Raw genomic sequence first — 24699 nt, 5'->3', positions numbered from 1 at the left:
ATTTGTATAGCGCCAACTTATTCCAACATAATGACATTGGCTGGATGTTTTTGAGGGTGTTGTCCAGTTGCTTAACAAATTTGGAGCCAATCAGACACTTACCTGATGGTGCTGCATAATGCATAAGCATCTGCCTGTATTTCTCAGCATTGAGGACACCAGTAATCCTGACCAAATCCCAACTCCATTTGCTAAAATGAAGTCCCAGACTTGCAAGGAACCGTCACCAATAAGGACCTGCACTGTTGTCTGCAGATACTGATTATTGTACCGCTCTCTACCATGTTTGACTGCTGCCTGCAGACACTCATTATTGTACTGCTCTCCAGCCATTTGACAAGTAAACAAACTGCCTTCTGTTACAGCTAAATATTTCAAATTGTGACAAATCAGTCCAGAACACCTGCTTCCATCTTTCTGCACCTCAGTTGCTATGTTTTCGTGCATAGTTGATTTGCTTGTCCTTGTTTCTACATTGAAGGTGTGGCTTTTTGGCCCCAGTCCTTACATGAAGACCACTTCTGGCCAGACTTCTCCGAACAGTAGATGGGTGTGCCTGGATACCACTGGTTTCTGCCAGTTTTGAGCTGTTGGCATTGCTGGACATCTTTTGATTTCAAACTGTCTTTCATCTGCTGCAGTACAGTCCTCGGTGTTGCCCATTTTTTGTGCTTCTACAAAAGAGCTTGAATAGCACATCTTGAGACCAGAGGCTGCTTTAAAATGTTTGCCTGTAAGAGACCTTGCTGATGTAGTATAACTACCTTGGGTCTTGTTGCTGTGCTCAGTCTCACCATGGTGTATAACCTGTGCCATGAAATTGTCTTCCACAACTTCACCTGTGTAGCAGAGTTTAGCTGTTCCTCACCCAATTTCAAGCCTCCTACACAGCTGTCTCTGTTTCAGTTAATGACTGTGTTTCAACCTACATATGAAAATGAGGATCATTATCACCTGTTTTGTAAAATTGATTAATCATACAACTGACTATAATCCTTCAAAATCCCTGATTTTTGCCAATGTTCATAGAATTGCTGTTTTGAAAGTAAAGGGCGGTCACACCAAATATTTCTCTTTTGTTCAATTACTTTGCATTTAGTTAATTGACAAAAATAAATTACCGTATATACTCGAGTATTAGCCGACCCGAGTATAAGCCGAGTCAATAAGTTTTACCACAAAAAACTGGTAAAACTTATTGATTCAAGTATAAGCCTAGCTATATACTCGAGTATATACTAAATAAAGAAAAATTGCAATACTCACCTCCCAGCTGTCTGCTTGAGAATTCTCCCCTCTGTCATCTCCCTGCTCGGCTTTAAATTCTCCCGACGTAAACGCTGTGTAAGTAAGCGCTGTGATTGGATCGAGCGCCAGCCAATCACAGCCGGCAATCAAGCAGCTTGCCACACCGCCGGGGAGACCATCTCGTCGGGGACACAGACGCAGGCTGGGTGGTGAGTATTGCGAGTTTTTTGCTGTTGTTTTTTTTTTACCTCACTCGAGTATAAGCCGAGGGGGGCTTTTTCAGCATAAAAAATGTGCTAAAAAATTAGGCCTATACTTGAGTATATATGGTATTAATACTTCTATTTTTGAAAACATTCTTACTTTGCAGCATTTTTTCCACACCTGTCTAAAACTTAGTTCCCTTACATAGTCTGCATGAGGCTAAAGCTACGCAGTGACTTTGGTTGCGACACATGCTGCACAGCCAAAGATCACAGCATAGCGCTACAACATCGGAAACTAACAGATGTGAATGTGGTTTTGTTGTGATCCGATGAATGCAAGAAATCCAGTAAGTTTGGATTTCTTGCAATCTGTAGTCGGGGTCTGGCAAGTTGTGAGACAGTGCGACTTCTATTGTAGTTGCGGAGTACAACAAGGCTGATTCATAACTGTATGCATCTATTTGTCTTGTCAGTGTCTTCTATGTTGCAAGAATGGTGTGCATTGCCTAGCTGCAGCACTGAAAAGGTTAATTGTCTTGTATGTGAGCTAACTGTCTGAAAAATGTATTTGTTTATTTGTTATGTGACCTTGTGCAATATGTGCTTGCAAGGCCTGTGCAAGGGAGTTCTGAGAGAGTTTGGAGTTGAAAGTGTTCTGTTCTGGACCTGCAGAAGAGAGATCTTCAGAAATTCCACACAGGTACTTTAAGGGCTCCTTCCCACGGACGGATTTCCGCCGCGTAATTTGCGTTGGAAATCCGCTGCGTTGCCCGCAGCTATTAGGTTCTATTGAACCTAATAGCTCAGGGCTCACGGTGCGGAATTCCGTGTGAAATCACCCGACCTCACCCGCGGCATGCTCTATTTGCCGCGGGTGTACGCGCGGACGGCTTCCATTGCAGTCAATGGAAGCCGCCCGTTCACGCTATCTTCATGTGACGTGGTGGGCGTGCCATGTGACCTGGCCGGCGTGTCACATGACGCTGCAGCGCGTCACGCCGAAGCGTCATGCGGGAGTGAGGACACCGGATCCGCAGGTAAGTATAGGGGTCTCTGGGGGGCGCCGTGACGGGCTCCGCCGCGGTATTCCGCGTCGGAGCCCGTCACGGCCGTGTGCTGCCGGCCTAAGGCTGGGTTCCCACACGGCGTATTCCTGGTGGAAATCTCGCGGTTTGGCCGCGACTTAGCCACAGGTTTTGAAGCGACATGGCCACACGCTTTTCCATTGCAGCCGGCGCTCCCACAGAGGAGAGCGTGGCCGAAACAGAAGAATAAAAAGGAATGGACATGCTGCTGATTAATCTCGTCCACAAGGCTGGCTAATCATAGGTTTAGCGGCCACAAGCGGATCTGCCATGGTGAATCCACCCTGTGTGAACCCAGCCTTAATCTGTGTGGTGCAGAATGGAAGAGGCTTAGAGAATAGCCTAACGACTGTCGGGAACTACTACACCCAGGAGTTCGGCAGCGTGAACCTGACCGTGAGTGTGGACTGACAGAGATTAGGAGAGAGAAGAGAGTGTGGTACCGGGCCAAGACCTACAGATAACTGTGGCTGTGGTTTCTCCTGTGGTCCCATGAGTTCTTCCTATCACTCCACCTGTCCAGGAAATTGCTGAACTGTATTTGTTACTGAAGTTAAGTAAAACAACCGGTTGCCCGTCCGTTTCTGGAGGCTGCTTCTTAAAAGTACCCATGTGTGTGTGGATTTACTCCGACAACCAGGAATTCCCCCATGGAAGCTACGCGAGAGAGGATTTACTCCGCCATCTAGGAATTTCTCATTGCAGAAGAAACGGTGGCGTCACCCATGACAAAAGAGACCAAAGTGATTCAATGTTGGGTTTCCCCGTTTAATAACCTGCCCTTGAATGTGTCACTGGTTACCCTTCGGGTGGGAGACAGTAGAGCCACCGTGACAAGGCCCAAACTCTACCCCGCTGTCTCCTAGGCCGTGGTCCGCTTTTTGGATGCTGCACTATTAGTTTGCCATATTGCAGGGTATACTGCAATCTTTGGCTGTGCGACATGTGGTGACCAAAGTAGCCTTATAGCCCTAGCCTAAAAGTGACAACAACTCTGAAACATAAATCACTTTTCAGCTGCTCTGCTCGCCAAGCAATAACCAAAATATGAATACTCCCCAGGATTGGGTGAAGATCAGCTGAGGCCCTTGGCCAACATATGTATGAGGGACGCTCTTCCTTTCGGAATAAGGTAAGCAGAGGCCATTACTTTCTCAATACTGCCCAAATAATAGTCTCATACTGTTCCTTAAGAGGTTATCCTACAAAAAAACAATGTTAACCTATCCACAGGAATTGTGACAAATGTATGGCCCTACTGCTAGTACTCTGACTATCACTAGAATGGGCATCTCAGGAGGAATTTGAATGGAGCAGTGGTCACACATGTGCAGTGTTGGTCCATTCAGTTTCTATGGGACTGACAGAGTTAACAAAGTTCTGTCCTACCTAATCAGCAGTGTCAGGCTGGGAACAGACTAACTGCAATGTTCTTCTTTGAGAATGAAGTCCATAGTGTGCTATACAATAACTTCTCCGACAAACACATATTTATTTGTTATGTCTTTAGTCTTTGAAATCCTGAAATGTTCCCCACATACTGTATGTGTGTAATGAGAAGGTTTTTATACCACTAACACTTACAGACATCCATTTCCATGTCCCGAGGCACCACATGCGCTGCTCACGCTGCCAGCACGCCGAAGGTTGAACATTAGCAGTGGCTCCAGACAACGTGCAAACTCGGCGGCATAGTCTGTATTGATCTGCAATTCACACCAGCACGTTTATTGGAATCTCCAGCACTGTATTAAGAAAAAGATCTGCAACTTTCTAAGAAACTCTGGTGAGTGAGGAGACTCTCTGGGAAATATATGCAAATAAGGGAGATGGAACAATACCTCTGCAGCGCCACATATTGGATGGCAGCATTCCTTCAAATCAATGCCTTTAGAGTCAGGTATTGATTTGCAGGAATGCTGCCATCCAATAGGTGGCGTTGCAGAGGTATTGTTCCATCTCCCTTATTTGCAATCAAAAAGTAAGCATGCTCTATGTTTGCTAAGGTAGGAGGGGAGAAGATCACGGTCAAAAGTCTATTATGCCCTTTCCTCTGTGGTCATCTGAAACCATACAGGGATCTGTGTATGATTTCTTCACTCCCCGCTTGTCCTCTGCTGGCCCTCTCTCTCCTCTGCACAGGCTGAAGTGACAGCTGCAAGTTGCAAGTACATGCAACTTCTGCTTTAACCTGCTCTGTTTGCAACTAGACATTAAACCTTTAGGCTAACTTCACACGGGCGAGTGCGATATGGGGCTGTTAATCCTGGCCCCATATCTCGCTCTCCACCATTGTTTCCTGCATAGCATTGTATTGCGATGCCATGCAGGAAAACATCACTCATGTGTATAACCCCATTCAAAAGAATGGAGTTCATATTTGTGCGAGATTTGTGCGTCTCGCAACGCAATGCATAACTCTTGTGCGATTTTGACGTCCATGTGAAGGCAGCCTTAGAATAGCAGTTGTTTCCCCCTCCTTTCCCTCCAAATGGTGCTCAGGCAAAACTCTAAAGGTCTTTTTTTTTCTCCAAGCCCAAGCACCACTTATATTTTTAGATTACTTTGTAGAATAAGCTGTTATACATGTGCATGAGGAATAACAGTATTTCTGGTCGTTATATGACATTTATTTTGCATTTTTCACTAATTTTCCTCTCTGCAGACTGCTTCTCTAATTCTCAGTTCTCCTTGAGCTGCTAGGTGGAGACTAGAAACGTACCGACCCCGTCTTAAAAAAATATTATAAATTATAATTATGAATTCATGTATTATAAATCTGGTGTAATTAATTCAATGCAGAATTTCTTGCATATTTACTTTCATAAGAGTTTATTAAAGTTTTGTGTTCTGAAATTGTATTCCAATAAATATGTTTTATGTTCTATCTAAATAGCCTGATTATTTTATCAAAATGGTGATGACAAATGTTACCATTCTAATACAGTAAATTTATCACTTAAAAAAACATGAGTCATGTATGAAGGAGTTGGGACTTGGAGTATGGGAAAATTGAGGCGGCTGAGGTTTGGCTTACCCACTCCACAGCCCTGGTTAATACATCAGCAGTGAGCAGTGTAGCTGTGATTTCAGTAGCTGTGACAGTAAATCACTATGTATTATCTACAACTTCCCCACTCCTCTTCAAAAACTTATATGAGTAACATATGACAACAGCAAGCAAAAACTCCCCCGCACACACTTCCTGTACTCTATTTATGGCAGGTGTCTCTACTAGTGGAGACAGGCTTCCCATGACAGCAAACAGTGGACAGAAAATTAAGCCCACTTCCACACGGGTGATTTTCTCATGCGATTTTATTGCAATGTGACAGTGCTACAAATAGCATGTATGTAGAGCCCATGCTTTCCTATGGGTTCTTCCACACGAGCGATGTTTTGTAGCCTGCATCATTGCGAGACTACAAAATTGCAGCATGCTCTATACAGCCACGATTTTTGTAGCCCATGTTTCCCTATGGAGCCTTCCTATGTGTTGCATTGCATTGCACAAAAACATAGTTTTCGTGTGGTGTGATGCAACTTTTAGAGTAGAGAGTCCTACTGTAAAAGCAATAAAATAAGTCCTAGCTGCATTAAAAAACACATTACTTCACCTAAGAATAATCAGCTCTGGCATGTCTTCTCCCCATTCCCCGGCATTGTCTTCACACATTTCTCCCTGGTCAGGGTTTTGTAAATCCCCACCTCCAGGAAGCGCTGCCTCTGATTGGCTGAGTGCCATGCACTCAATAAACCAATCACAGTCATTCAATGAATCAATGAAGGGCTGTGATTGTTCCATCAAGCGCTGTCTCTGATTGGCTGAGCGCCATGGCGCTCAGCCAATCAGAGGCAGCGCTTCTTGGAGGTGGGGATTCACAAATCCCTGACCAGGGAGAAATGCCTAAAGTCAACTGCCAGGGACCGGGGAGAAGATGCGCCATAGCTGATAGCACTTCTTAGGTGATGTATGTTTTTTTTATGCAGTTGGTGCTTATTTTCAGGGTGGGGCTTATATTTCAAGCCTCCCCCCCGAAAATCCTCACACGTGGTGCTACATAGTCGCACGACTTTCTAGCACCACGTGCAACTTTGTAGTGACACAAAATCGTATTATCGCCGCAAAAAAGCGCAGCGATATCGCATGGACCACCGGTGCAATAGCGCTGCAATTTTCTCGCATCCATATCGTGTTGCCCATGTGGAAGCGGCCTAAAAGAAAGGAAAAACGCCTAGAGGCCAGAGCTTTAGCATGATTTTTCAGCACAAAAACATCATATTAAGTAAATAAAGTGATTTGCACTTTTGTTAGTAATCGCATTGGCGATCACATAAGCACAAGTTTGTCAAAAAGTTAGCAACAATTTAACCTACCTTGCTGCTCTGTGATGGTCGCAACCGATGTGGAAGTTTTACAATTTTCTGCAGACGTTCCATTAGTTGCTGTAGGACGATTATGTGAGATTATTTCTAGAGACTCATAACAAAACCTGAATCACCCTATAGCTGATGTATATATGTGCTCTTATGATATGAAGAGACTTACGTAGCCAAGGTCCAAAAACTCAGCCTTGTTAGCTGAGCTGAGGAATGCAGAACATGTGACCAGATGGACCTAACACACAGAAAAAGAAATGCTCAAAGAAATACACCAGTCTGGGGGCACAAAGTCCCCTTTTTCCTAGTCCCCCTCAAACATTGCAAATAATAAATGGTTAAAAAAGACTTCCCCTTTTATATAAAAATTTTGTATCATTCTTTAGTACATTGGGTGAGATTTATGACACTGTCAAAAAAAAACACTGTCTTTGTTCCCTTTAGCAACCAATCACAGCTCAGCTTTCATTTCCTGTAGCTCCCTTGAAAAATGAAAGCTGCTCTATGATTGATTATTATACACAACAAAGACAGTTTTTCTTGTACATAGTTTACATCTGTTCGTTTACATCTTTCACCATTTTCAAGATTTCTGCTTGCTAACAGTGAATGGATACATACTTGATTAAATCCTGAGGCTCAAAAACTGTCCTAATCATGTGCAGCTGACAATGATACACTGGCTATCACAAGAGAAAGATCTGATACACTGTAACAAATGCTGCATACAAGCTGGATATCATCAGGACAAGTTTTCGGGTTGATCTCAAGAATGTTTCAATGCTCTAATGGAAAGCAGATATCTTGCAAATAGAAATAAATGAAACCTAAGGTATATAAAAAGGACAGTGTAAATGCACTCTAGCCTCTTTGTAATCATTGTGATTCAAGGTTATTATGTAACATTCAGCACTGTATATGTGTTGCAGATGTAACAAGAGGTCACTTACTTGTAAGGTGGGTAGAAGGGAAGCCAGGTGAGAGAGTTGATCTTTAAAGGCTTTCTCCTTCTCTTCATATTGGCTGCAAACATGAAAAAAAGAATATAAGAATAAAACAATTTAATGAATGCACAACATGTTTCCCTACTAGAAATATTACATTATGAGGCCAGTTTCACATGAGCATATTATGGGTGCATTTATGTGCCCATAAAATAGACGAGTATCCTGGACCAACCGCGGTTCTACTGACCTGAACTCACAGCATCATAGATTCCTTTGGTTAGGCTGTAATACACTCTTGTGAAACCAGCCTAAAGCTGCACATATACCTTTTGGTACTTATATAGGGGCAAAAAGTCACCCAAGTAATCCTTCAAACGATCAATTACAGGCAGCTATCATCCTGCGTAAACATAGGACCTGATAAGGCAAGTGAGTCAGAAGCGTTCACTTGTCGGTGCCGCTCGGTTATTAGCTCACCTAAATACCAAAAAAGAGAGTGGTGTAACCAACGGCCAGACAGCTCAAGTAACAATGTATCTCCTGTGTGAACAATCAGACATGTTGAAGTTGAACATACTTAATCCTTCTTCCACTACATCTGCCATCGGAGGAGAGTCAGGATCCCTGGAAACACACTTGACAGGCTACTGGTTCAACCAAAGTATGTTTAGATGGCTTTCCTCTACTGTGTATGGGCACTTTAGGGTTCTGATAACATTTGTATCATGGCGCCCAGTCAGAATGGAAAGCACAATACAATAGCAGATCCATTGTACAATAGGTCCCCAATGGCGCGTGATGGAACCCATTGACTTACAATATGGACTGTTGGAGTCCTTTCTTATTGTGAATCATTTTGACAGCAAGAATATTGTGTCTTTGTTCTCTTCATGAATTGTAAGAACTAATGTGGAGTTATTACTGGTTGCGTCGTAGGCCCAGGTAAAAAGTGTTATGTCACTCCTCCTAACTTAAGAATGGATCAAACAGTTTAACATGAGTTCTCACCACTGAACAGCTTTCAGAAGGATCTTCTTGCGCTCGGCCAGCTTTTCCTGTGAAGATTTTAAAGGATCAAAGGAATGAGATATACTGAAGACTGCATGAGATTTTTTTGTACTAACTAGTTCTATGATTTTCTTATAACGTATGCAGAGGTCATTTCAAGAAGTTTAGTGATGTAGCTAATTGTAAAGCCCAAGTCTTTCTATAGAACAGATACTCTAAACTCACAGTGATACATATTACCTAGAAGAATAAGCTACACAATATTCAGATACATGAGGGGAAAACAATAATAAAATCCTCATAGGTTTTTTTTATAGACCACCAAATATAACAGAAGCCGCTGAACATCTATTACTGAGGCAAATAGAAGAAGCAGCAAATCACAATGAGGTAATTATAATGGGAGACTTTAACTATCCGGATATAAACTGGGTGCCGAAACCCGTGGATCTCTTAAAGGTAACAACTTTCTGTCGATTACTAAAGATAATTACCTTACCCAACTTGCACAGGACCCAACTAGTAGGACGGCCATTTTGCACTTAATATTAACCAATAGACCTGACAGAATAACAGAGGTCCAAATTGAGGGGCATAAAATCAACAATTTATTTTCTTTTGCTCTTGACATACCTCCAAATCCTTTTTTTATTGCTTTTGGCCTCTGTTGCAAGCCTCAATTCATTATCAGCTTTAGCTTTTCTGACACCTGCCCTACAGTTTATGCAGACCGGATTATATTCTTCTTTAGATATCCCCCCTCTTTCCATTTGATAAACATATTTTTCTTCCTTTTTAACATGTGTGCAAGTTCTGTGTTCTGTGTTCATCTATCCTGGTTCCCATTCTTCCTTCTTTTAGGGATTGTTAACGATTGTGCTTTGAGAATCTCATTTCGCTATATTTCCCAACCTTCATGGACATTTCTGTCCTTAAGAACATCCAGCCATTGGATTCTTCCCACCTTCTTTCTGAGTTCTTCAAAATCTGCCTTTCTGAAATGCAACCTTGAGGTCTGAGTTTTCTCAGGTCTTACTCCCCTTTTTTACCAAAAATTCAAGGATAGCATAGCATTCATAGATGAAAATGAAATGTCAGATAAGATGCAGAGTGCGAAAGTAAACTCTCCACTAAATGTCACTAGTTTAACCAAGAAAGAAGTGCAGAGCCGCCTTAAAAAGGATTAAAATAGACAAATCGCCGGGTCCTCATGGCATACACCCCTTGGTTATAAGAGAATTAAATAATGTAAAAAGACAGACCATTATTTTTGAAATTTAAGGACTGCATAATGACGGAGTCTGTACTACTGGGTTGGCGTATAGTTCATGTGTTGCCAATATTCAATAAGGGGCTGAAAAGTGAACTTGGGAACTACAGGCTGGTAACTCTTAATTCTATTGTGGGTAAAATGTTTGAAAGGCTTTTAGAAGATGCTATCCTGGAGTATCTTAAGGAAAATAGCTGTATTACTCCATATCAGCATGGGTTTATAAAAGGTCACTCCTGTCAAACCAATTAGATCAGCTTCTACGAGGAGGGAAGTTCTAGACTGGACCGGGGAGAGTTGTATATCTTATATATAATGATATTGGTAAAGTGTCACCCAACTATCTGTCAACTGGCCACCATTCTGGACTAAGGAAAAGTTGAGTGGGCTGTTCAATATTCATCTCTACCCCTCCTAAAGTGAACTCTGATGCATGTGGCCTCAGAAGTGCTTGATCATGATAACAATAAAGTTAACCAGTGACAGGGGATGCTAATTACCTCCCTGCCAGCAAGCATTGACACCTCTAGTATTTCTCACAGAAACCCTGGCTCCAAAAATCAGATTAAGAGGGGAAATCTCTTAATATGGATATTGGTCGCATGAAAGTCCTAGCCTGATATGAATTATATTTTCGGAATTAGGCAGGCCAGCTGATTAAAGCGCATCTAAAGTAATGGAGCTGCAGGCCCTAGAACACCCCCAAATGGTGTATCCGTGTACCTGGGTATACTTTCTGGATGCTTGGTATTGCTGAGTAGATAAAATCATGACCGGAAATATGCCAGGCATATACTCCAAATCGAAAGATCTCCTGTGGAGATTTGACTGAATTGGGAAATTATGGTTTTTTTCACAGGTACGAACACATTTACCCCCCCTCCCTAACAGAATGACTTTGGAGGGGCGGGGGAAGGTGTGTTCTGAGAAAACCTTAAAAATTGGGGGTCAGACAGACCCAGTGTCAGACCTTCGGAGATGCGCTACGGCATATGGACTTTCCTGTTTGATTCCTGTGATTCTGCACAATCGGAAGCTTAGACCGAACATCCCAAATCTGGTATCTTTCTGTTATTTCTTCCTTGTTTATTTTAAGTACTGACTGTTTTGTTTGCCTGTAAACCTTATCTCCACTGTAACATCCTTTTCTGTATATTTTTGTACTTACATAGAAATCTAGCACTGATAATCTTTTTTTAGAATAAATCTGCAATTTATTAGTCGAACCTTGTCCGCTTTTAAATGAGTCATAACTCCGAAGGCTGTGTTCATGATTCATAGTCTGGGTTCCAGTTTGCTTGTGATATAAAAGCTGGTGGTGGCAGTGAGTGTGTGCGGGTATTGTAGAGTGCTGGAGACATTTAAACCGAGTCAGGGGTGATTTGAGCTTCCGTTCTGCATGCATGAAGAAGCCTGGGAAAGCTGGGTACAAATCCACCTGTATTCTAACAACTCAGCACTTGCAACCTCGCTAAAGTAATCAATTGAGGCCATGACAAGCGGTCATAGTGACAACAGCGCTTGGTGTAGTCAATCTGTCACAAATCGGTGATAGAAGCAGGATTGATCAGGTCCCCCATCTATGTCCCCGACAGGTTGGTATATAAAATGAGAATGCTTGGTCTGGGTGAGAATATGTGTAAGTGGGTAAGTAACTGGTCAGTGATAGAAAGCAGAGGGTGGTTCTAAATGGTACATACTCTGATTGGGTCACTGTTACTAGTGGGGTACCACAGGGGGCAGTACTGAGCCCTATTCTTTTTAATATATTAATAACCTAGCAGAAGGATTGTACAGTAAAATATCAATATTTGCAGATGATACAAAACTATGTTAAGTAATTAACTCAAGAGAGGACAGAATCCAGTTACAAATTGATCTGGATGGGTTGGGGGGCTTAGACAGAAAAGTGGCAAATGAGATTTAACACTGATAAATGTAAAGGTATGCACATGGGCAGAGGAAATACATGTCACCATTAAACACTAAATAGGAAAATACTGGATAACACTGACATGTAAAAGGACTTGGGGATTTTAGTTGCCTATAAGCTTAACTGGAACAACCAGTGTCAGACAGCTGCTGCTAAGGCAAATAGGATCATGGTGAGCATCAAAAAAGGTCTAGGGGCACATGATGAGAACATTGTTCTTCTTTACAAGTCACTGATCAGACCACACATATAATATTGTGGACAGTTTTGGGCATCGATACTTAAGAAGGACATATCAGAGCTTGAGCGGGTACAAAGGTGGGCAACTAAAGTAATAAATGGAATAAGCGGACTACAATACCTAGAGAGGTTATCACTGGGGGGATAATAGGCTGAACTAGAAGGATATACGTCTTATTTCAGCCTAACATACTATGTTACTATGAGGAGGCTGATGCAGGGGATTGTCAAACATACATACACAGTATCAAGCAGTGATTTCAAAATGAGAGCTGTAGGCCAAGGACCCCCTGAGTCTACCTCATAAGGGATGGTCTGGATCTTATGAGTGGAAAGAGGGTTAGACCCCAAGAGTCTAACTATGGTGATCAAATTTCTGCAAACTGCAAAAGCTTCAAGTTACATCCCAGCATGAAAGTGTCATTTATACATAAATACAGGCAGGTATACGGGACATCTGCAATTATATAATTTTCTCTTGTAGTCACATCCGTTGCTGGATCATAAGCTATCATGTGTTATATAAAACTTTCTGTTTGAAGTTGTGCAGAGAATTCCCCTCAAAGTTATAGTGTCCCCCTCTTTGCCCCTCTAAGTTATAGTGTCTGTCCCCCATTACCCCTGACTCTATCCAGTAGCAGATTTCTTTAACCCAGAAAACTGGCAGACGCCACACGGTTCCGTGCAGTATATAGCACATAACAGGACAAAATGAAACCATTTCAATGGTTTCGTTTTCACTAGCTCTTTTCTGGGGGGTGAATACTGCGTCCAAAAAAATATAGGACTTTGCCCTACCTTTCCTACCCCTAGTTAATACTACATGCAGGAAAGATAGGACAGGACCTATCTTTATGTGTTTTTTTTCAAACACACACTCTGACACTACATCCTACACATATCTTACTCATGCAGCAAATCATGTAGTGTTAGTTTCAATTCCACATGCATACTGGCTACCCCTTCTATAGTATGACCACACGTCTGAATATGTGTGTCTAGTACTATTACTCCTGTCTTAGATCCATGCTGTGTATGTTCCCAGGATACCTGCATGCTGCTGAACAGAGTATTGATTGACGTCTCCTCTTCATCTGCGCTGTTCCGGACCTCTTCAATTAAGGCCTTCAGTAGGAAAATTGCCTCTCTGGTTGAGGTCTGCAGCTCCTTCACTGTCTACATTAAATAACCAAAACTGTAAATATATAGACTGGTAATGTGTATAATATGTGTATATAATAAATGGATATAGATAGATCCAGGGTTGCCAACCATCCAGCAATTCTTTTAGAGTACCGGAATCAGTGTGGTGTTCCACAGCAGAAAATCTGAAAAGGAATCTGTCAAATTGGTGCAGATTTTGATGCAGATTTGCAGTAATCTTCACCCCTGCATCTGAAGGGGTGAAATCAGTGGACCACCACTCAGCATCACTGGTGTTCAGCTGATGGCTGCACCACTCTCTGAAAGCAGATAGCATTGGCCGTATTGCAGCGACCTGGTTTGGTACCGCTGGCACAGATCCATTCACTAATCGTTCAGTTTAAACAGCAATTGTCCAGTTCCTCTTATCCACTTACACAGCGAATGTAAACAAAATGCGCCAACGATGTATCTGCCTATCTAAACAGGCTGCACGAGAGCGAACGAGCAAGTCATTACATCATTTGCTCGTTCAAATACTAACCGGCTCGTCTAAAAGGACTCTTACTCCATTATAATTAGCATATGCCTGATTTCACATAGCTGGAATACTGTATGACCAGATTTCATGGTCATCAGTACATAGGTATCAGCAGCACTGCCAGGAAACCAACAATGTGGGAAGTGGATAGTATGCAAAGCTCCAGAAATCGGAATGAAACTCCACAATCCTTAGACATAACCTCCAAAAGAAAAAGGCCAAAGCAGCATAAATAGTGCAAAAAATGTTGCATCAACTGACGATGCGCCTTTATTTCTCCAGACAACGTTTTGACCACAAACACGGTCTCTTTTTTTTGCACATTTTATGGTCAGTTTGGAGGCTACAAATCCCAGCCCTCCATGCTGTACTGAGCCATAGGGTTCTATACTTGGGTTTTGTAAAACTAGAGTGGTTCCTGGTGTTGCAGCCATAATACTGATGCCAAAATGTGGTTATATTATGGCCATGTGATAGCAGACGAAGTCGCAGCACACGACCACATATAGTGATGTTGTTATACAGGGTGACCACAGAAAAGTAGGCCGACACCGCATTCTTATGAAAGTGGTCTAAAAGAAAATCTGTCTTTGTTGCCGATAGCGACCAATCACAGCACAGCCTTCATTTCTTATCCTGTTGAAGTAAAATGAAAGCTGCGCTGTGATTGGTTGCTATTTCTTATACTGCTGAGGTAAAATGAAAGCTGCACTGTGAGTGGTAATGTGGTGCCCCACGGCGACCAAGACATGAGGAGCTGGTGAGGTAGAAGTGTGACTTGTCACGGTGGCTCTACTAGACTCCTCCCCGGAGAGACACATAGAACCTTGGCCAAGGCACCGCTAGGCCTCTTACAGGCAACGCTGGGACAGCAGTTACCGGTATAAGTGTAGTGGACTTGAAGATGTCACGTGTGACACCACTGTTCCTTTCACACCGGCAAATTCTCGGCAGTTAAATAAGAGAGTCCACAATTAGCTTTGAATACCTCAATCACTGGGAACGGGCAGTGACTGGAACTTTACTTCTTGCAGAAATACAGCTTATTCGCACGTGCAGGAAGGACAGTGTTTCAGCAGATGGTCAGGGAGGACAACACAGGATGAAACCGGGCCCACAGTCTAAGTTATCTTCGGTGCTCTGCTCCTGGATACACACACACACTCTGTGACTCTGAATAACTCCGGAGGGGGACACAACACTCTGCTGACACTTATTCAGAACTTGCTTTGTAGAACACCGCATGGCGGAGTTCTTCACTCCTTGCACTCCTCAGAGGTGGTTCCTAGACTGGTGGAAATCTGGATACCTCTCCTCTTCTTCCATCACTTCACCACATGAGGGTTGAAGGTACCCCCATGTGGCCAGCATTCTCACTCCTCTCTCAGCCATTGAAGTAGAAGGACCCTACCTTGCTCTCAATCACTCGTACTTATAGAGGGTAGACATCAAGTGACTAGACAGAACTGTTACTTTCCAAGACATATCCCAGCCACTTTCAGACATTAACCTTTCACATGTTGCAGCTGTGCAATACACATAACAGCAGACAAGACACTGCACAGTGCATCCACATTGAAGACATGACATGTATGACAATTATGGAGGGGCCAGATATAGGTGTCTTGGGCCACTACAGTAGCTACTTCTTATACTGCTGAGGTTAAATGAAAGCTGCACTGTGATTGGATGCTATTTCTTATACTATGGAGGTAAAATGAAAGCTGTGCTGTGATTGGTTGCTATTTCTTATACTGCGGAGGTAAAATGAAAGTTGCGCTGTGATTGGTAGCTACTTCTTATACGGCTGAGGTAAGATTAGAGCTGCGCTGTGATTAGTTGCTATGGGCAACCAAGACAGATATTCCTTTTAGACCGCTTTCATGCGTGTGGGGTGACGGGCTAATATTCCATGGCCCACCCTGTATTCCTGTAGCACTGAGAACCAGTGAGAATGGTCAGGAGCAGCTGCAGCATCAATACCCTTTATGGCTTCCACCTACCATAACAGCGTGATCCAGCTTCTCGCATCCTTGGATATAGGCTGTTTCTATGTCAATGCAATGAGCCCGACTTTCTCTGTTGAAAACCCATAAACACACAATGAAACATGTTGTTTAAAAAGAAGAATTATATATATTCTGATGAGAACAGTGGCCACCGGAGTAACACATAGTCAGCGGGGTCACATAGCACAATACAATATGGGATTGTTCAGAATCTCTTCCTATCTCTTGTAGTACAGTAAGGTGGTGCGACCCTTAGCCTGATGCACCTTCCTTCCCACAACTGGAAGTGGGGAAGACCCACACAATCTCATAACGACTAAAGGTAAGGAAGATGGGGAAAATTTGACCTGTGGCCCCACATTATAAGGGCCTCTATGTATGTATAGCCTTGCATGTAAGTGTCCAGAAACTGATGACCTTGGTGCAGCATGAATTTACATTTCTTGCGTCTCCCACCAAAAGATCACAGAATATCAGCTGCAGCCCTGAAAGCTGCTATCAGATCACTCCAGCAATAGAATTATAAACCCCCATAGTAACATTATATTAGTACATTTCCAATTTAATTGTATGCAAATAAGGAAGATGGAACAATACCTCTGTAGCGCCATCTATTGGATGGCAGCATACCTTCAAAGCAATGTCAGACCCTTTAACCCCTTCATGACATGGCCTATTTTGGGCTTAAGGACGCAACAATTTTTGGCGGATTTTCTTCTCCGTTTATCAAAAGCCATAACTTTTTTATTTTTCCGTCGACGCGGCCGTATGAGGGCTTGTTTTTTGCGTGGCGAACTTTATTTTTTATCGATGCCAATTTTGGGTACATAGACTATATTGTAAAATTTTTATTTTTTTTTTAATGATAGCAGAGAGAGAAAACGCATCAATTCTGCCATAGATTTTTTTTTTTTTTTTTTACAGCGTTAATCATGCAGCATAAATGAGACTTTCCATTTTTTCTGCAGACCGGTACGGTTACAATGATACCAAAATTCTAACATTTTTTTTAGGTTTTCCCACTTTTCTGCAATAAAAACCCTTTTTTTTGGAAATCTTTTTTCTATTCTAAATTGCTGCATTCAAAGTCCCGTAACTTTTTTATTTTTTGATGTACAGAGCTCTATGAGGGCTTATTTTTTGCGAGACGAGCTGTAGATTTTATTGGTACCATTTTGGCGTACATACGGCTTTTTTGATCACTTTTATTGCGTTTTTAGTAAGGCAAAATGCTAAAAATGAGCATTTTGCCTCAGTTTTTTAGCTTTTTTTTTTAGCGTTTTTTTCCGTGCACAGTCAAAAGCATGTGCAACTTATTGTACGCATCGTTACGGACGCGACAATACCAAATATGTGGGGTTTTATTTTTTTTTTACCTTTTTTTATGCTAATCTGAGAAAAAGCATAAAAAATGGTTTTTTTACTCTTTTTTTTTACATTTTTTTAAATTCATTTTTAAAATCTTTCTTTTTTTTACACTGTTTGTGTCCCTCTGAGGGACTTTAACCACTGCCCTGATGATCGCTGTCATAAGGCATGACAGAGCTACTGCTCTCCCATGCCTTATCGCTCATACAGCGATCTCAGGCATAGGCAATACAGGACGCCAGTGTCTGGCGTCCTGTTGCCATGGTGACAGGCCGGGCTCTCGCGATGACATCGCGAGTTCCGGCCGGAGACACAGAGGGAGCCGCGCACCCTCTGTGAACTCTTTCCCTGCCGCGATCTACTTAGATCGCGGCAGGGAAGGGGTTAACAGTGGCGGGTGCATCTCCGATGTCCCCCCGCTGTTGCAGCGAGACGCCGGCTGTGACTGACAGCCGGCTCCCGCAGCGGGATAGCGCGGGATCATATGTGATCCCGCGCTATCTCCAGGACGTAAGTTTACGCCCTGCAGCGGGAATGGGTTAAACAAGTCTTCAAAACAATGATTGAGAATTGAAAATCAAGCCATAGAAAGCATACACAGACAGCTGTTTCAGGGATTTTGCCCCTCATCAGTGTGCAATTGGTTTCTAGCTTGGCTAGTGAGAGGCCTTGTTGCTTGGGCCATGATCGATAGATAGATAGATAGATAGATAGATAGATAGATAGATAGATAGATAGATAGATAGATAGATAGATAGATAGATAGATAGATAGATAGATAGATAGATAGATAGATAGATAGATAGATAGGGCATAGATAAAGATAGATAGATAGATAGATAGATAGATAGATAGATAGATAGATAGATAGATATGAGAGAGATAGATATGAGATAGATAGATATGAGATAGGTAGATAGATAGATAGATAGAGTCACACAGACGATTTTTTGCAGCTAAGCTACATGAGTCAAAAAATCGCGACTAATAGAACCAATGGTTTCCTGTTGAAATCTTCAGATGAACAATTTGTAGCCGTGTCAAAATCACAACAACAAAAAAATAGGAATTCAGCCACTGAAATTCCTTGCTGTGTGAAAAAACAGGTCTTGACTCTTGACCTATCTTTTGGCAGAAAATCACAGAAGCCTCCATAATCTCCTATGGGAGACTATGCGAGCTGTCCAGCAAAGGGAGATAAAGGGATTTCACTGCAACCAGGAGAAAGAAGGGTTCCCCTGCAGGGGGAAAAGGTAAGGTTCCTCTGTAGTGGGGAGAGAGTGGTTATCCCTGCTACAAAGGAATTCCTCCTACTCCCCTACAGGGGAACCCCTCTCTCCCCACTACCGGGGGGAATTCCTACTTCTCCCTTGCAGGGGAACAGCTCTTCCCTGCTGCTAGGGAATTCCTGCAGCCCTGCTGAGATTAAGGGAAGCGCCGTGGAGAAGGGGCTGTTCTGGAGGCTTTCCTTCATCGTTCTCTCTCTCCTTCTGGAGCGGCAGCATTTTTTTTGCAACACGCAGCTCCCAATTGTGTGAATGGGCAATTTTACCACTAATTAAGTTGGGGACTTGATAGCGGGAAATCACACATTCATGCCATTTTCTGCAGCGCTAGCTGTGATTTATTTGTGCAGCTAGCTTCTGCTTGATTTTTAGCCCGTGTGAATGAGCCCATAGATAAGTAGATAGATAGATATGAGATAGATAGATAGATAGATAGATAGATAGATAGATAGATAGATAGACAGATAGATAGATAGGAGATAGATAGATAGATAGATAGACAGATAGATATGAGATAGGTAGATAGATAGATAGATAGATAGATAGATAGATAGATAGATAGATAGATAGATAGATAGATAGATAGATATGGGATAGATAGATAAATAGATAGATAGATAGATAGATAGATATAGATAGATAGATAGATAGATAGATAGATAGATAGATATGAGGTAGATAGATATGAGATAGGTAGATATGAGATAGGTAGATAGATAGATATGAGATAGATATAGATATATAGATATGAGATAGATAGATATGAGATAGATAGATATGAGATAGGTAGATATGAGATAGATAGGAGATAAATAGATAAATAGATAATAGATAGATAGGAGATAAATAGATAGATAGATAGCTATATAGATAGATTTCTCTTATAGCACAATATTATCACTTACACCTGCATATCGCGGAAACAGTTGATGCAAAGCATAGATTTCTTCTCTGTAGAAAACATAATGTAGGGTTCCTCGTGTAAGGCTGTGGGAATGTTTAGACAGAAATGATTAGAAAACTATATATATAAATTATTTGTAATGCATGGTTCCTTCTTATCATTTTGGATCATTATTAAGCACTGCAAATATTGACACACCTTAAACCTGACCACTGCATGGAAGAGAAACGACTGATTGTTGCAAATGTTTTTACCAATGCAGAAACTAAAATGCAGCCTTAGCCTCATATAGATCCACCAAGAATTGTGCGATCACAACTGATAAAGGGTGCTGGGCATGGAATGGGCAGTTATTTACGGAATTCCTATACTACCCTAACCTCCTGTCTTACAAGACATCCTCTGCCTTACCACCAGTATACAAAGAAGAGAGGGGGCCATCAAAATTGGTCCTCCATTATGGTTACAAACAAATCACAGGAAAAGGACATATGCCAGTGTTATACATACTGATATACAGATACTAGGGCGGGTATAGTGTGCTATCACAAGGGACGGAATATCCAGCAACAGCGTTACAGAATATGCCGTCCTGGAATTCCGCACCAAAATCTGCACATCTAACTGAGGATTTTGATGCGGAATTGCTGGCAGAATTCAGTGATTTTCAATTCTGCATCAAAATCCGCACATTAGCCGCGCAGATTTTGGTGCTGAATATTCCGCAGGGGGCTGCTTAGTATTATGCCTGCCCATATAGATAAGGTATACAGAGTGCGGCAGGCCAACTGATATGTGTATTATACCATGCGGGCTTGCAAACTATTAATGACGCCACATACAATTCAACCCAGCAGGTTGCGCTGCATGCTGAGGGATGTGATGCTGATACCTGCCCTTGTATTTTGTATCAGTATATCAGTAAGTATGGCCGCCAGCAGTGATTTTTTTTTTTGCCTTCTATTATGGCAACTGGTTTTCCACCCAGGAGGCCTGGTGTTTGTTTCCCTCCTTTCCATAAATTTAAGCCAGTACCGCATCTCCATCTCTTTGTTTGCTAACAACCCAACTTCTCCAGACATAGTCCTTTGAGGGTTTGCTTTGCAGGACGAGTTGTACTGTCTAATGGTAACAAATCACGTATTATTTATAAACATTATCAAAAGTTGTGGGGTGAAATGAAGAAAGAATAGCAATTACACAATTTTTAGGGATTACGAGGAGGGCTTTTTTCAGCATTCACTGAATGGTAAAAATGGTATGCTAATTGTATTCTTCAGGTCAGCGCAATTAAGGTAATACTATTGTGGGGTTGTCGGACCCCTCGGCCAAACTCCTTAGATTCTGAAATTGCTATTGACTGTGACATCTAACAGGTTAAATGGCCAGAATTAAAGATGTCTCTGATCCCAGCTGTTGCAGCAGAATGTCAGCTGACACCCGCTGAGTATGGAGCCGGCTGACTGTATACAGTGGATGTTGAGAAAGGGTTACGATCAGGAGTAATGTCACTTTAACCGCTGGTATGCCTTAACACTTACCACATTTCTTGTGAATATCCTTGGCTCGCTTACTTAGAGGCACAATCTCATGGGAGGAGAACATTTTAGCTTTATGGGTTTCATCTCTGCACTTAGTGCATAAGGGCTGGTTGCAGGTGTTGCAGAAATACATCATCTCACCATCCTGGATGAAGAAGAAGAACAGGCGCCGGTATTATATGTCACTCATCCAATCACAGAGCACTTTATCGCTTGCATTGTCACTATCATATTATCACTTGTCGTATCTTAAGATGCGACCACGGACGGATTTCTACTGCATACTCCCATGGCGTAAATCTGCAGGCGTATCCCGCAACGCTCATGGGCATGAGCCCAAAAGGGAACCGGACCGCCGACATAAACTACAGTAATCAGTGAACAGTGTAAAAGACAATATCTAATCTGAGGTTTGTATCAGTTCCCTGCTGTGTGCCCCATATTGGCGCTGTGCTACATGCCGATGCGTAGAGAGAACTGCTCCTCGCCATTCTGAGCGTGCGCTCAGTAGTCTTTTCTATGCACCGCAGGCAGTGACCCGACTGCTCATGTGATTATGGTACTATTATGTAAGTCGTGAAGGAAATAAAGACTGAGGGCGGCTTCACATGGGCGTATTTGCATGCACAATATGCAGAATATAGAAGCCATTGATTTTAGTTGGTCTGATGTCATTTTCTTTCTTGCGTGCGCAAAAAAATAGGACCTGCTCTATTTTTGTCTGCATTTGCGTACCAAAGGTCCCCATAGAGCTCTATGGGAGGTGCGTTCAATGCGCATACAAATGTGCAATTCCGAGAAAAAAGAGATCACATCTAGACCTCATTAGGCTAAACAGCCTTTTAATTAGGGCGGGTGTTGCGTGCGCATATGAACCCCATGTGTGCAAAAAGTACAGTGTAAGTGACCGTATTTGCACAGAGAATAGAACCCACTGATTTCAATGGGTTCATTCCCATGAAGATTTGTGCGAGTGCATTCTCCGCACGCAAAAAAGTAAGACCTACTCTATTTTCCTGCATATTTGCGCACCCAGGGCCCCTTAGAAGTCTATGGGAGGTGCACAAATATGTAATCAATAATTGCACATTTGCAGAATCCTCCCAAATGTGCAATATGCTGCGCAATAACGGGGGGGGGGGGGAGACTACATTTGGACCTCATTAGGCTAAATAGCCTTTTAAATCAGGGCGAGGGTGTTTTGCATGCACATGTGAACATGCCGTACGCCACAAATACAGTACTAAGAAAGCAGGTCGCCAGAGCTTTGTCGAGCTTGACAAAGGCCAACATGGCCGAAACGTTACCTGTTTTTCTGCGATGGGGGAATAAAACTTTGGATATCAATTTGCACCCTGGATGCTGCCGAAGTCTTTTTTATTGCTACAATACTATGTGCCATGACCACACAAAAATGACTTGTCCATACACAAATACGTAGCGCTGAGGCGAGCGTATTTGCACATACAGTCGTCTGAAGAAGCCTTATGGGTATGTTTTTGTCCCATCATGCGGCCATGATAATCGCGGACGCATAACGAGACACAATGAAACCATTGATTTCATGTGCCTTGTGTTATGATACCCAAACTAGGAAGCTGTAACCCAGCTTGGCACTCCTGTTTCATGAGAGCGGATGGAAGGGCACTAAGAAGGTGACACTGCAGGTCATTAGAAGAGGCACACAGAATTAAGGCTATTCAATTAAACATTGAGTGACAGTTGAGTAGTGGAATCGAGTGTTGTGATGGCAGTGAATGGGGGGAGTCTAGGAAGCTGGCTGTCTTATCTTCCAGATCAGTGGTCCACATCAGAGCTGTGTGCCCCCCGCTGCTACATGTACTGGGACTCCATACCTGCCATACAGGTGCACTGCAGAAGGTACGTCACCGCCATATAGAGGGGGGTGTTTGGGTCATTAGTCTAGAAGGGTGTATCTAGTGGGCTGGTGGGGCACATGTCCTGGGTGTTGGGTGCCGGGGGGAGTACTGCCACCAGTCTGCCTTGGCCAGGGCATTTACATTGTGGGGTAAGGAAATTAAATGAATCTTTGTAAACGTGAACGAATTCCTAGCTTCACCATTGTACAGTCTGGTGTGAGAGAGGACAGCCAGCCTCACTGTATAATCAACGTTTACTCTAATGTACTATAGTTTGTGTTTCACTCTCCCCACATTTTCAAGATCACTGCTTGCTGTTGGTGAATGGATGCATTTTTATTTACCGCCAGAATTTTAATATTTCTCACAGCTGAGACTTTTTTATGCGGTGTGATGCAAATTTTACAGTAGGAAGTCCTACTGTTTCCACTAAAATGACCCCTAGCTGTATGAAAAAAAAATACATTACCTAACAGCGCTGTCCGCTCCACCGCACTTCTACAGACGTTCTGGCTTCCTGGAGGTGGGATTTTTAACCTCCTTCACCAGGGGGCACTGGCTGAAGACTACAGACAAGTGCTGCAGCTTCAGTAGAAGTGCCGCAGAGCCAGCAACGCCTGTTAGATGATGTATTCTTTTTTTTCTTCTTTGTAATGCAACTAGGGCTTATTTTCAGGGTAGGGCTTATATTTCAAGCACCTCCTGAAAATCCTGGAAAAGAGAGCTACAAAGTCGCTCGACTTTGTAGCACCACACACGACTTTGTAGTAACAGAAAATCGTTATATCACCGCGAGAAAACGCAACGTGATATCACTGCAATTTTCTTGCGGCGATATTGCTGTCACCTGTGTGAAAGAGTCCCTAAGCTGATAGTTCATACCAATATTAGTTAATGGTAGTGGATTACCAATCAAATCAATGGGTCACATGACAGGCGAAATTTACTGCAGATTTGATTTGGAATCCGCTGCAAATTTCCGTCATGGGAACTTACCCTAAATATAAACAGGAATGTTTCTGTTTACACCCAGTAAGCAGGTATCTTGACAATGCTGAGGGATTGGTGTCGTATATTATAAATCTGAATAACCTACACAGGACTGGACATCCCTTTTGAGCTGTTTTAAGAGGCCCCTAAACCTTTATTCTGGGGGCTCCTTCACACGAGCGTCACTAAAGCAGCGCGGCTATCAGAGCATTAAATCAGGTGAATGAATAGCAGCCATGAGCACATCGCAGCTGCTATTCGCAAGTATGCTGCTCCACCTCCGCACCCTCCCTTTGCCGGCCGGTTCCCATAGGAGTCTATGGGAGCCGCCAGCGTTGTGCCGTCAAAAGATAGGACATGTCCTATCTTTTGATGGAGAGAAATCGCGTTTTTTTCGGTGTGTCAAAAAATCGTTCATCTGAAAGAAGCCATAAGAAACCAGGGGTTCTTTTTAGACACAATTTTTTGACGTGCCTATTCAGCATCAGAATGCCGCTCATGTCCAGGAGCCCTTAGGCCTCTTTCACACGGGCTACAAAATTGCAACATATGATTATTATTGATTAGTTTTGCAATCTTTTCTCTATAGGAATGTTATGTAACTATTAAAACTAAACATAAAGATATGTCATCATTTTGTTAAAGTCTACATTCTATTTATTAATAGTGTTCTTAATTGCAAAGATCCCCATTTAGCGTTAACCCCTGTACTAATGTAAT

General features: G+C 42.5%; 1 protein-coding gene across 1 annotated transcript in view; it reads right to left on the bottom strand.

The window, feature by feature from the left end:
* The window catches only part of RNF207 (ring finger protein 207), a 56596-nt gene that overhangs the window by 17466 nt on the left and 14431 nt on the right, over positions 1-24699 (bottom strand). The window contains exons 4-12 of the mRNA XM_066605698.1: positions 21110-21254; positions 19570-19651; positions 16005-16080; positions 13368-13493; positions 8875-8921; positions 7870-7942; positions 7089-7157; positions 6917-6985; positions 4124-4245 (exon numbers count right to left, since the gene is read on the bottom strand). Coding sequence (XP_066461795.1) covers positions 4124-4245; positions 6917-6985; positions 7089-7157; positions 7870-7942; positions 8875-8921; positions 13368-13493; positions 16005-16080; positions 19570-19651; positions 21110-21254 — 809 coding nt within the window. The remainder of the gene's footprint in view (positions 1-4123; positions 4246-6916; positions 6986-7088; positions 7158-7869; positions 7943-8874; positions 8922-13367; positions 13494-16004; positions 16081-19569; positions 19652-21109; positions 21255-24699) is intronic.

The sequence above is a fragment of the Eleutherodactylus coqui genome, chromosome 6 (genome assembly GCF_035609145.1).
Source record: "Eleutherodactylus coqui strain aEleCoq1 chromosome 6, aEleCoq1.hap1, whole genome shotgun sequence".
NCBI lineage: Eukaryota > Metazoa > Chordata > Amphibia > Anura > Eleutherodactylidae > Eleutherodactylus > Eleutherodactylus coqui.
This window is presented reverse-complemented; position numbering and strand designations above follow the sequence as displayed.